Raw genomic sequence first — 12,283 nt, 5'->3', positions numbered from 1 at the left:
CACTAAAAGTACATTTTGTCATTATTTACTCACCCTCATGTTTTCCCAAACCCATTAGCAGTTGTTTTTCCATGAAACACAAAGAGAATTTTTAATAACCTTTAAGCAACTTTTTTTTTTCCATACAACAATTTATAGTCACTACATCTGTTGAGCTCCACAAAATGACAGAAGCTTGTTTCCACCACTGAATAAAGAATAAAAAAGGTAATTTACAATACTGACTTAAAATCAGATTACATTAGAATTGCAATCCTAACTTTATTTCATGCAATTGCGAGTTTATATCTCCTAACACTGAGAAAAAAAGTTGATGTAATCTCGAAATTGTGAAAAAGTGTCATATTTGCGAGATAAAAAGTCGCAATTATCTTTATTTTTTTATTATTATTTTTTTTTATGACAGAAACAATCTCCCATAAAAAAGAACACCATAATATAGCTAGTCAAAATTATAAGACCATGTTCTCTATTGTTTCACAGAAAAAACAACAGCGTAGGTACTAGGGCTGCACGGTAAATCACAATTAACCTGAAATAGTGCTTAAACCGATTTAGTGAGATTAAGAAATCGCAAAGACTGTGAATATTTTTTTATGCGCAGCTTGAAACATGGCTTTGTGATCAGTACTAAATGCTGCTTCATCTGAAAGCACTTTCTTAAAGGGTTAGTTCACCCAAAAATGAAAATTCTGTCATTAATGACTCACCCTCATGTCGTTCCAAACCCATAAGACCTCAGTTCATCTTCGGAACACAGTTTAAGATATTTTAGATTTAGTCCGAGAGCTTTCTGTCCCTCCATTAAAAATGTATGTACGGTAGACTGTCCATGTCCAGAAAGGTAATAAAAACATCATCAAAGTAGTCCATGTGACATCAGAGGGTTAGTTAGAAGTTTTTGAAGCATCGAAAATACATTTTGGTCCAAAAATAACAAAAACTACGACTTTATTCAGCATTGTCTTCTCTTCCGGGTCTGTTGTATATCCGCGTTCACTCCACAGTGATGCTGCTTCATCTTCTTCTTCTTTCCTGTTTTACGGCGGTTGGCATCCAGCTTATTGGTGCATCACCGCCCCCTTCTGCTCCGCAGTGTGGTTCACGACTCCGCAGTGACGCTGCTGACGTGTCATCTGGTGCGCCAGAGCTTCGTTTACAGTCTGAGGGAGACGCACGCTGTATTCAAGCTATTCTACATTGTTTGTATTTTGGTATTGCTATATTTTTTAAAATGGTGCGTAGGTGTGCATGTCGTGGATGTCCTAATCGCGTCACTGTCCGGAGCAGAAGGGGGTGGTAATGCACCAATAAGCTGGATGCCAACCGCCGTAAAACAGGAAAGAAGAAGAAGCAGCGTCACTGTGGAGTGAAAGCGGATATACAACAGACCCGGAAGAGAATACAATGCTGAATAAAGTCGTAGTTTTTGTTATTTTTGGACCAAAATGTATTTTAGATGCTTCAAAAACTTCTATCTAAGCCACTGATGTCACATGGACTACTTTGATTATGTTTTTATTACCTTTCTGGACATGGACAGTATACCGTACATACATTTTCAATGGAGGGACAGAAACTGTGTTCTGAAGATGGACGGAGGTCTTGCGGGTTTGGAACGACATGAGGGTGAGACATTAATGACATAATTTTCAATTTTGGGTGAACTAACCCTTTAACGTGCATTTGAAAAAGCAACATGCGTCAAACATCTTTCCAAAGATGACAAACATTTTTAATCTCATGTCAAACAAAAGACAACATTTAATAACATGTTTTTACTCCAAACTCACTTTATAACATTAGTTGAGTGTTTGAAAACATCCTTCTGTGAAATGATGATGTGGCTTCTTACACAGACTAACACAACATATTTCATGGTATTCTATACAGCGATAAAGGCTATGTTGATTAGCACTGAAATATAAATGTACTTTATTATCATGAAAATACCAGAGAAGGATTGAAGAACTCAAATAAACCTATTATATTGTCATAGTCGTGTGTTTATTAGTCATGTTTAATCAAACCATTTCAATCTTTTGTTTAGTCAGCTACAGTGATAGTACGATGCCCATAGGGATTTCCTGGAATGACGTGCGTTAAATCGTACTTCAGCGGGGCATATTTGGAGCAGGGTTGCCTGGTTTTCACAACAAAACCCACCCAATTGCTACTCAAAACTAGCCCAATCATGTTCCGGGGGTAAAATTCACATTCCAGGGGCTACATATCATGTTATTTGGGGTCGCTTCAAACCGGGCAAACACTGTTAAAGTAGCCAAATTCCGCAGAAAAAACGTGAACTTGGCAACACTGATTTGGAGTTTCTGCTTAAGAGCGCCCTCTGGCTTTCAGATGGAGCAGCATTTACTACTGATAACAGAGACGTGCTTCACTGAAAATTTGCAGCCTTTCCAAATCAGGTTCAGTTTTGAGGGTAAATAATGAGAAAATAGTGAAAATAATTGAAACTCATATTTGCTTCATCATTTTCCAAATTTATCAATCTTTTTGTAATTTTAATAAATTTGCAAACCTGCACGTTAGCCTATATCAGGGAACTTAAATGTATTTCCTTAAATAGAGTTTTTAAATTGGAATATTTCCAAAATTCCCCAGCAATATCTGGAAATTTACCAAAATCTTTCCACCCCTTTGCAACCCAAATTATGTAACATGTTGCCTTAATCAAAAATGTTAATTAAATGAAACATTGAGTGATAAAATTGATAAAAAGTGATTTCGGGCATTTTGACAGATTTACCTGCTTTTAAAGCATTCCAATCATCACAGCTAATAGTGAAAAGAGAGAGAATTACATTTTAAAGCATCTGAATGAAAACAACCTGGTAAGAGATGTGAAGACTCTTATGCATTCCAGTGAATTATTCATGGGATATATCATAAATCTGTACAGAAGAATATAAACATTTAAATCGTGGCCGTCATAACTGATTTATTCAAACATGCATTAAATATTGAAGAACATTACAAATTATAATGAATATATAAGGGTGCATAGCTGAATTTATCAGAATGTTGCTCTCTAGAGTTCATTTTCTAGCTGACTAATGAGTTTATGGTCACTGAATATATTTTTCTGAAGTAAATGTGGCTTTACGTGACATTATTTACAAGCTGTTTTATTGACATCTTTCCGAGGTTAAAACACTGATTGAGCGATTACATGAGACACGATACAGATTTTGGTAAGTTGTACTGTATATTTTAACATACCTTCAGATGTTTATTCATGTTTATTTCACGCTGTAACTGGTATTAAAGGAACACTCCACGTTTTTTGAAAATAGGCTCATTTTCCAACTCCCCTAGAGTTAAACAGTTGAGTTTTACCGTTTTCAAATCCATTCAGCCGATCTCCGGTTCTGGCAGTACCACTTTTAGCATAGCTTAGCATAGTTCATTGAATCTGATTAGACCGTTAGCATCGCGTTTAAAAATGACCAAAGAGTTTTGATATTTTTCCTATTTAAAACTTGACTCTTCTGTAGTTAAATCGTGTACTAAGACCGACGGAAAATAAAAAGTTGTGATTTTCTAGGCTGATATGGCTAGGAACTATACTCTCATTCAGGCGTAATAATCAAGGATCTTTGCTGCCGTATCATGGCTGCAGCAGTGCAATGATATTACGCAGCGCCCGTGAGCCCCTGCTTGCACAGGGAATGTGCCTTGCAACCATGGAGACGTTTGTGAGAGACGCTGCGTAATATCATTGCACTGCTGCAGCCATGATACGGCAGCAAAGATCCTTGATTATTACGCCTGAATGAGAGTATAGTTCCTAGCCATATCAGCCTAGAAAAATCGCAACTTTTCATTTTCTGTCGGTCTTAGTACACGATTTAACTACAGAAGAGTCAAGTTTTAAATAGGAAAAAAAAAACCTCTTTGGTCATTTTTAAGCGCGATGCTAACGGTCTAATCAGATTCAATGAACTATGCTAAGCTATGCTAAAAGTGGTACCGCCAGAACCGGAGATCGGCTGAATGGATTCGAAAACGGTAAAACTCAACTGTTTACCTTTAGGGGAGTTGGAAAATGAGCCTATTTTCAAAAAAAGTGGAGTGTTCCTTTAAAGCGGAGGAGAGGATGTTCATGCACTCGTGCTGCCGCTTCTCTTTAACTGAGGCGCTACATCGATCTGTCACGCCACATTTTACAGCGCCAAAACGGTATTTATTTTTTGAATCTCATAATAAGATGGATGTGATTTGAAATCTGAGATTTTGCTTCATATCAAAAGTAACAAAGCACAAAGATTTATTGGATGGGAGGCGCTACATATTCTGCTCATTCATCAACTGAAAACAGACTAGACTAATCGATTCTTGGGATTTAAGAATCAATATCGGTTTGTGAAAATGAGAATCGATTAACATTGAGAAATCAATATTTTTTACCCAGCCCTAATAATTACTGGTGCTTTTTTTGTCTTTTTTAAAGCAATTTCAATGTGCTGTCTAAATACTCTTTTTGTGCTGTAAAGGAAAAAAAAAGTCATATGGGTTTTGAAATGGCACAAGGGTGAGTAAATGATGAAAAAAAAAACTTTCATTTTAGGCCAACTGTCCCTTTAAGAACTAGACAAAATAAAAACAGTAACAGCTCATTAGCCCCATTACAAGAACTTTTTATGTATTATTGATGAATATAACCAAATACATGCTCTCAATGTCTGTTTCTATCTGCGCTCTGTGTATCTCACTGAAAGACATGACAGAAAGATTTTGTAGCATGTTGTTGCTAAGAAACCACCTTTCCAACATGAAAAAAATGTCCTCTCAATCCTTCAAAAAAAAAAAAAAAATAACAAAATAAAAAATATAATATATAGTTTGCTCCTGGTGATCTCTGATGAAATGAGTTCCTGAACAAATGAAATTTCACGCCTGTCGGGTATGATAATGCTTTCATCAAAGAGATTTACGGGAGAGTAATATGCATATTGTAACTGAAACCTTTGCTTGTTATTTCTCTTCTCCAACATCAGTCATGGTATGTAGGATAAAAAAAAAAGGACACACCTATAAGTTTCCCCTGGGATTGTGTGAACATGGTAACCATGTTTATGTCACTCTAAGTTGACTATTTGGGAGGGGTGTTAGAGACACTCCTATCACATTGTTTCACCTGTAGACGTGATGAGACATGCCCTGTCCCGTCACATCTCTCCCTACAGCCTGATCACCACCGCAGGAGGAGTTTCCAATCAATCACTACACAAATTCAAAGTAATCCCCTCTTAGGATGAAATACATCCTGCACAAATCTGTTCACAAAATGCTTTTGGATTTTATAATGAAATGCATTCAGAATGTTGCCACAAGAAACACTATAGCAATAGATAGATCTCACCCAGAAAGCCATATTTTAGACAGCGCGAAAAAATACTTAACGGAGTCTTCTTTCAAGTGTTCTTGCTCTTGAACAGACATATTCACACAAAATTGTGGCAAAATGCCCATATTGGCGAGTATCCTCTAGTTATGTCTTAAAGGGTAATGTCTTAAAGTGACAGTTCACACAAAAATTTAAATTATGACTATCTTCTTTCAGGCAAACACAATCTAAGTTATATTAAAAAATATCCTCGCTCTTCCAAGCTTTATAATGGGAGTGAAGGGGACGTGAGATTTTGAAGCCCAAAAAAAAGTGCATCCATACATCATAAAAGTAATCCATACGACTCCAAGGGGTTAATAAAGGCACTTCTGAAGTGTAGCGATGAGTTTTTGGAAGAAAAATGTCCTTGTTTAAAACTTTATAAACTATAATATCTAGCTTCTGGCAGAGGGCTGTACACATCGTTTTACTGTAGAAGATAAACCCCTAACCTGATGCATGATGCAATGAAGGATAGAGCAAAACAAGGTCACGAATTAGAAGTCTAAAACAAGATTTTTTTTTAAGTGAAATGTCAGAGAATTTTGATATAGAGAGGCTTGAGTTTTTTTTTTTTTTTTTTTTTTTTTGCCATGAGAGGCGTCTAAGCTTACGATACTCCTACATCCTTACTCTTTTGGCATAAATTGATGCTTACAGCTGTCTGCCAGAAAGCTATTTATTGTTGGTAAAGTTATAAATATGGATATTTTTCTTCCAAAAACCCATTGCTTCGCTTCAGAAGACCTTCATTTATGGATTAATGGATTACTTTTATGATGAATAGATGCACTTTTTTGGGCTTCAAAATCTCACGCCTCCTTCACTATAATTATAAAGCTTGGAAGAGTCAGAACATTATTCAATATAACTCTGATTGTGTTCATCTGAAAGAAGATAGTTATAAACACCCAGGGTGGCTTGAGGGTGAGTAAATCATGGAATAATTTTCATTTTTTGGTGAACTATCCCTTTAAGTGATTATAAAGAGTTGAGAAATAAAACTAGGGCTGGTTCACACAGAACGCATTTTGGCTGTTTTCCCTTTCACACATAAGTTTCAAATATTCTGGCTGAACCCCCAATGTGAGTTTATCAAGGCGACCGCTATTTAGAAAATAACAATTTATCGTTTCCATGGTGACGCATCATTGCTTGACATACCGCAGCCACAATAGCGCTGTATGACTGATGATCTGCTTAGATTTAATTTTTCCTTTTTTATTCAAAATATTCACAAATTTGATAACTGTAGCATGAAATATTGGATATTCTGATTGTTAAATTTGTGCAAGTGGATGTGTTTTGTTGTTTAAACACCTTTGTAATGATCGCGTTAGTTGAGCTATATGCACAATGGGCGCCGCCATGTTAGTTTGCACTGCAGTTTAGTATTTATTTTAACTTGAATGGCATTTTTAGAATGCCATGTCATATGTGAGACACTGCAAAACATGAGCGCAATGGTTAAAAATGTCTGTCTAGCACGTTTATGTTGATGAAGAATGGAAAAGTAGCACAGTGGAATGAAAACAGTATTTTGGACATTATGGTCATTATGGACATTTTGGAAAAATTAGGTCTGAAAGTGACAGCAGCCTAAAAAAAAAAAAAAAAAAAAAAAAAAAATTCACTCACTGCTCTTGACTAAATAGCTTTTGTAACTTTAATAAGGATTATATATATATATATATATATATATATATATATATATATATATATATATAATAAATATATATATATATATATATAAATATATATATATATATATAATAAATATATATATATATATAATAAATATATATATATATATATAATAAATATATATATATATATATAATAAATATATATATATATATATAATAAATATATATATATATATATAATAAATATATATATATATATATAATAAATATATATATATATATAATAAATATATATATATATATAATAAAAATATATATATATATATAATAAATATATATATATATATATATAATAAATATATATATATAATAAATATATATATATATATAATAAATATATAATAAATATATATATAAATAATAAATATATATAATAAATAAATATAAATATATAAATATATATATATATATATAAAAATACAGTGAAGACCATGCAGTTATTTTACATTTGATTACTTTATTCAATTTCTGTACCTGAAAACTGTTAGACCAACCTGAAAAACCTGAAAAGCACTGTTTACTTAATTTATCTGTTTGTTCTACTGTATTTATTTTTGCTATTGCTCGTAATTTGATTATTTGCTCTCATTTTATTACTGACTGTTTACTTGTCTTTACTAATGTTTGAAATTTTTAGGCTAGTAGTTTTCAGTATCATAGCCTTATTTATTAAGGCAACATGGGATAAAACACCGAAAACAATAACTAGGCCTATTTTTATTTATTTATTTTTTGCTTTTTTTTGTGGTGGGGCCAGTGAAAATTTTAAAAGGAAAATAGAAAGAAGAAAATCAGATAGACAGATAGATAGAAGAGAGGGTGTGTAGCTGAAGTTAGCAAAATAGCAGTTAGCAAAACAATTCTAGCAGCTTCAATGGCAATCACAGACATTAACATTTTTACACATACCCTGTATTCAACAGGCACTTTAATCCAAGAGGATTTTTAGTAAGTGCTAGGTACATGTTTTGCCCGGGAATCAAAGCCACAACTTTGAGCTACATATTTAAAGGTAACTCCTGAGCCTGAGGTTTGTTACTGCGATAGTGACGCAAGAACAAACGCAAGTACAATGAAACCGTATTCTAACAATGCTTTAGCAACCTGCATTAGCACACAGTATGAGTCTGGCCTCAAACTACACATAAGTGGCTTGACCTCAGCTCACCCAGGTGAGTGGACAGCAGTTATGTCACCCACCAGCTGGCAAAGGTCTTGTCAGCCCTGCCGTTGGTGCTCGTCTGGAGGCTGATGGGATTAGAGAGATCCGACCGAGCCTGGCACTGTCTGGATGACTGGGCCCTGTTGCTGAGAGTCTGACGCCAGGAGGCTGAGTGATTGAGGGCCGGCTGTGAGTCACAGGTGAGGCTTGTTTTAAATCCATAGCAACTCCAGCAGGATCACAGCTATTGCTCACAGGTAGGGAGTGTTCTGTGTGCACAGTTGAGTAACATCAGAACACACACACACACACTCATACGCACGCACACACACGCCCTGGTACACCCATGCATTGAGTCACAAAGGAAATTTTGAATTATAAGATATAATTATAAGTCAAACTCACAATTGTGTGAAAAACAGCCAGAATTGTAAGATAAAAAAAAAAAATGTCAATTACCTTTTTTTAAAAATCCTGTGGCAGAAACAAAAAACTGAATTCCGAGATGTAAACTCAGAATTCAGAGGGAAAAATAATCAATTGCGAGATGTAAACAATTCTGAGAGGAAAAAGTCAGAATTTCGAGAAGTAAACTCAGAATTCAGAGGGAAAAATAATCAATTGCGAGATGTAAACAATTCTGACGGGAAAAAGTCAGAATTGCGAGATGTAAACTCAGAATTCTGAAAAATAGTGATGTAAACACGCAATTGTGAAAAAACAGAACTGTGAAATAAAAAGTTTCAATGACCTTTTTTTATTGCTTTAATTAACTTTTTATGTACCGTGGCGGAAACAAGCTTCCATAGTTCTGGCTTTCCTGTGATACTTCAGCAGATGTTAAACATCCCACCACTTCCACTGATGTTTACCCCTCTTATCGGTCCCTCCCTTTCTCTCTCTCTCGCTCTCACACGCACACATACATACATACACACACACATACACAATCATCAATACTGCACTCTTTTTGAACTCAATCTATGTTCTTTAGCTGGCTGATTTAACAAGCAATCTGAATAGCGGGTGGATCTGGACAAACGATCCAGCTGAGCACCACCCCTGAAAGACGGCAACACTGAATTGGCACACAACGATTCTCGGTTAAACAAAGCTCACGCAAACGCAGATCATCAATAGACAACTAGTGGTCTAATTCAAAGCCCTCCCGTGAGCTCTAACCCACTTTAGGTTAATGAAATGTAAATCTATACAGACTGACACAGTAAACTAGAATCTAATTATCTGTTAGCCCAATGAAAATATTATGTGAATTGTGCTGTAAGCTAGTCTTCATAGTTAGGTTTCCATTGCTTTAAGAGTAACACCCCAGATACAGGAGACATCCGCCTGCCCTTGATCAACCAGAATAGTTTCTTTGTCCTCATTTTAGGTGTTGGACTTCAGGTGGCCTATTTAACAGGCTTAAGTATCTGATGAGAGCCGTAATCCTACTGGTGTGGCAAGTATTAACATTTTTTTTAAAGTTACAAACCAAAAACTGCAACCGAAACCTTTTGGGAATCTATTGAAACATTGACGAGACACACATTGACTGAACCTGTTGCAACACACACCAGCACGTCCCCCCCTCCCTAAACCACCTATGCTGGAATGCCCGACAGAGCACATGCCAATAAACATAGCAACCAATACAGGTTTACAAGGAAAGAGCTGAAACAACAAAAACAACAACAGGGAAAAAATGCATGAGGAGACAGATTGATTTACATTACATTATCATCAATGACCACTTGTTTTTAGAACAAAATGTTTTAGTGTTATAGTTTAATTAATATAGTTTAGAAATTTTTTTTTTGCAATATTGTAAAAAATAAAATTGTATTATTTCTTAGTGAAAACTCAAAAATAAAACTAAATAATATCGGTTACCAAGCATTTAAACAATAATCTGTATATTGTATCAGACATAAAAATATAATCAATGCATAAATGGAATGATAGTTAGAACGATAGATAGATGATAGATAGATGAGATAGAACGATAGATAGATAGAACGATAGATAAATAGAACGGTAGATAGATAGAACGATAGATAGATGATAGATAGATGATAGATAGATGATAGATAGATGATAGATAGATGATAGATAGATGATAGATAGATAGATGATAGATAGATAGAACGATAGATAGATGATAGATAGATGATAGATCGATAGAACGATAGATAGAACGATAGATAGAACGATAGATAGATAGATAGATAGATAGATAGATAGATAGATAGATAGATAGATAGATAGATAGATAGATAGATAGATAGATAGATAGAACGATAGATTAGATAGATAGATAGATAGATAGATAGATAGATAGATAGATAGATAGATAGATAGATAGATAGATAGATAGATAGATAGATAGAAACTAGCCTACAAACATTTGTGACCACTTAGATCGTAAACTGAGCCTAAATACACTTGCAAATAAAAAAAAAAAAAAATTAATAATAATTACTTTAAAAGCATTAAAATATTCATAATAGACATTATGTTTAGTTTTGATAAAATTATTAATTATGTCTTAGTCGAAAAGTATAAATAAAACCAATTAAATTGGTTCTGCATATCGGTAATCATGGGACATTTAAACAATTTGTAAAAAATGATCGGCGATCACGATAGATAGATAGATAGATAGATAGATAGATAGATAGATAGATAGATAGATAGATAGATAGATAGATAGATAGATAGATAGATAGATAGATGGATGATAGATAGATAGATGGATGATAGATAGGTGTGTGAAGAGAGAGAGAGAGAGAGAGAGAGAGAGAGAGAGAGAGAGAGAGAGAGAGAGAGAGAGAGGTTATGTTCTTATCTTGACAGAGAAGTAAGAAAAAACAATGCAAATCACTTCTGTTCTCATGGAGAGCTTCATTTAAATGACACTATCAACACGAACAAGAAACTTGATCTCTCATCAAGTTCATTAATGATGACAAATCTAACCATAAACCCACTAAAGGCAATAATCATATTCAACACAACGAACACCGACGAGAACTCATAAAGCATGCACTTTCTTGACACGGATTAGCCCATTAGATCACCACCTGTGATCGATAAGTTGTTCCAACAGTTGGATCAATGCACTTTACCTTATAGACATTTTCCGTAATGCGGTGAACCTCGTCGGTGCGAGACATGGTGAAATCTTCACTTAAAACCATAAACGGTGTTTTGCAGAACGTGGTGTGTTATCCGAACAGTGTCTGTGTGATGAGGGTCAGCTGCGGATCTGCGCTCCGATCCACGGGAGTCTGTTCTCAGCTCAACACTACCGTGCGGAGGCAACAGAACGGAGGAGGGGCTTACAGAAGTAGCACCGCCCCGTGCTAGGAAAACGCGAGAATGGGGCGTGGCTAAGCTTCACCTGCGCCCGCCCCCTTCCGGATGTAATTTCTCTAGAAACCCCTGGATATTGATCTTCATTGTTAACATTTCATTGCGTTATGAACACTTTGAGAGACTGCAGAAAACAGCTTCTTTTATTCTTTTATTATATCAGAGCAAATTCTTTACACACTGGGTAAGAAAAATGTGTAAAGTTTGTTGGGAAAAAAATAATTTCGATAGTGCTTCATCTGTAGAATTTCACTGTTTTACTAGTGAATATACAGGACTTTTCCACTCATTTGTGATCATACATATACATTTGTATATATGTATGAAGACTGCAGATGCAAAAGCCTCTAAGTGCCGTCTGATATTTTCTTCTAAAATGAGCATTTTTATCAAGCTCGTATGTTTAGGTTCAGTAATTTCACTTTAATGGCAATCAATAGGTCCTTTTCATTGCCATTAAAGTGAAATAACTGAACATAAACATAAAAGCTTAATAAAATGCTCATTTTATGAGCAAATTTCAGATGGCACTTAGAGGCTTTTGCATCTTAAGTCTTCATACACACACACACACACACACACACACACTATATATATATATATATATATATATATATATATATATATATA

The 12,283-nt window shown here is 34.8% G+C and overlaps 1 protein-coding gene across 4 annotated transcripts in view; it reads right to left on the bottom strand.

Moving 5' to 3' along the window:
- baiap2a (BAR/IMD domain containing adaptor protein 2a) overlaps positions 1-11,567 on the bottom strand; it is a 122,888-nt gene extending 111,321 nt beyond the window's left edge. For all 4 annotated transcript variants that reach the window (XM_067381442.1, XM_067381443.1, XM_067381444.1 and 1 more), the window contains exon 1: positions 11,407-11,567. In XM_067381442.1, coding sequence (XP_067237543.1) covers positions 11,407-11,478 — 72 coding nt within the window. In that variant the 5' untranslated portion in view covers positions 11,479-11,567. The remainder of the gene's footprint in view (positions 1-11,406) is intronic.
- Between the last annotated feature and the right edge of the window lie 716 nt (positions 11,568-12,283).

The sequence above is a fragment of the Chanodichthys erythropterus genome, chromosome 3 (genome assembly GCF_024489055.1).
Source record: "Chanodichthys erythropterus isolate Z2021 chromosome 3, ASM2448905v1, whole genome shotgun sequence".
In the NCBI taxonomy this organism is placed as follows: Eukaryota; Metazoa; Chordata; class Actinopteri; order Cypriniformes; family Xenocyprididae; genus Chanodichthys; species Chanodichthys erythropterus.
The sequence above is the reverse complement of the archived record's forward strand: the minus strand, read 5'-3'. Positions and strand labels throughout refer to the sequence as shown.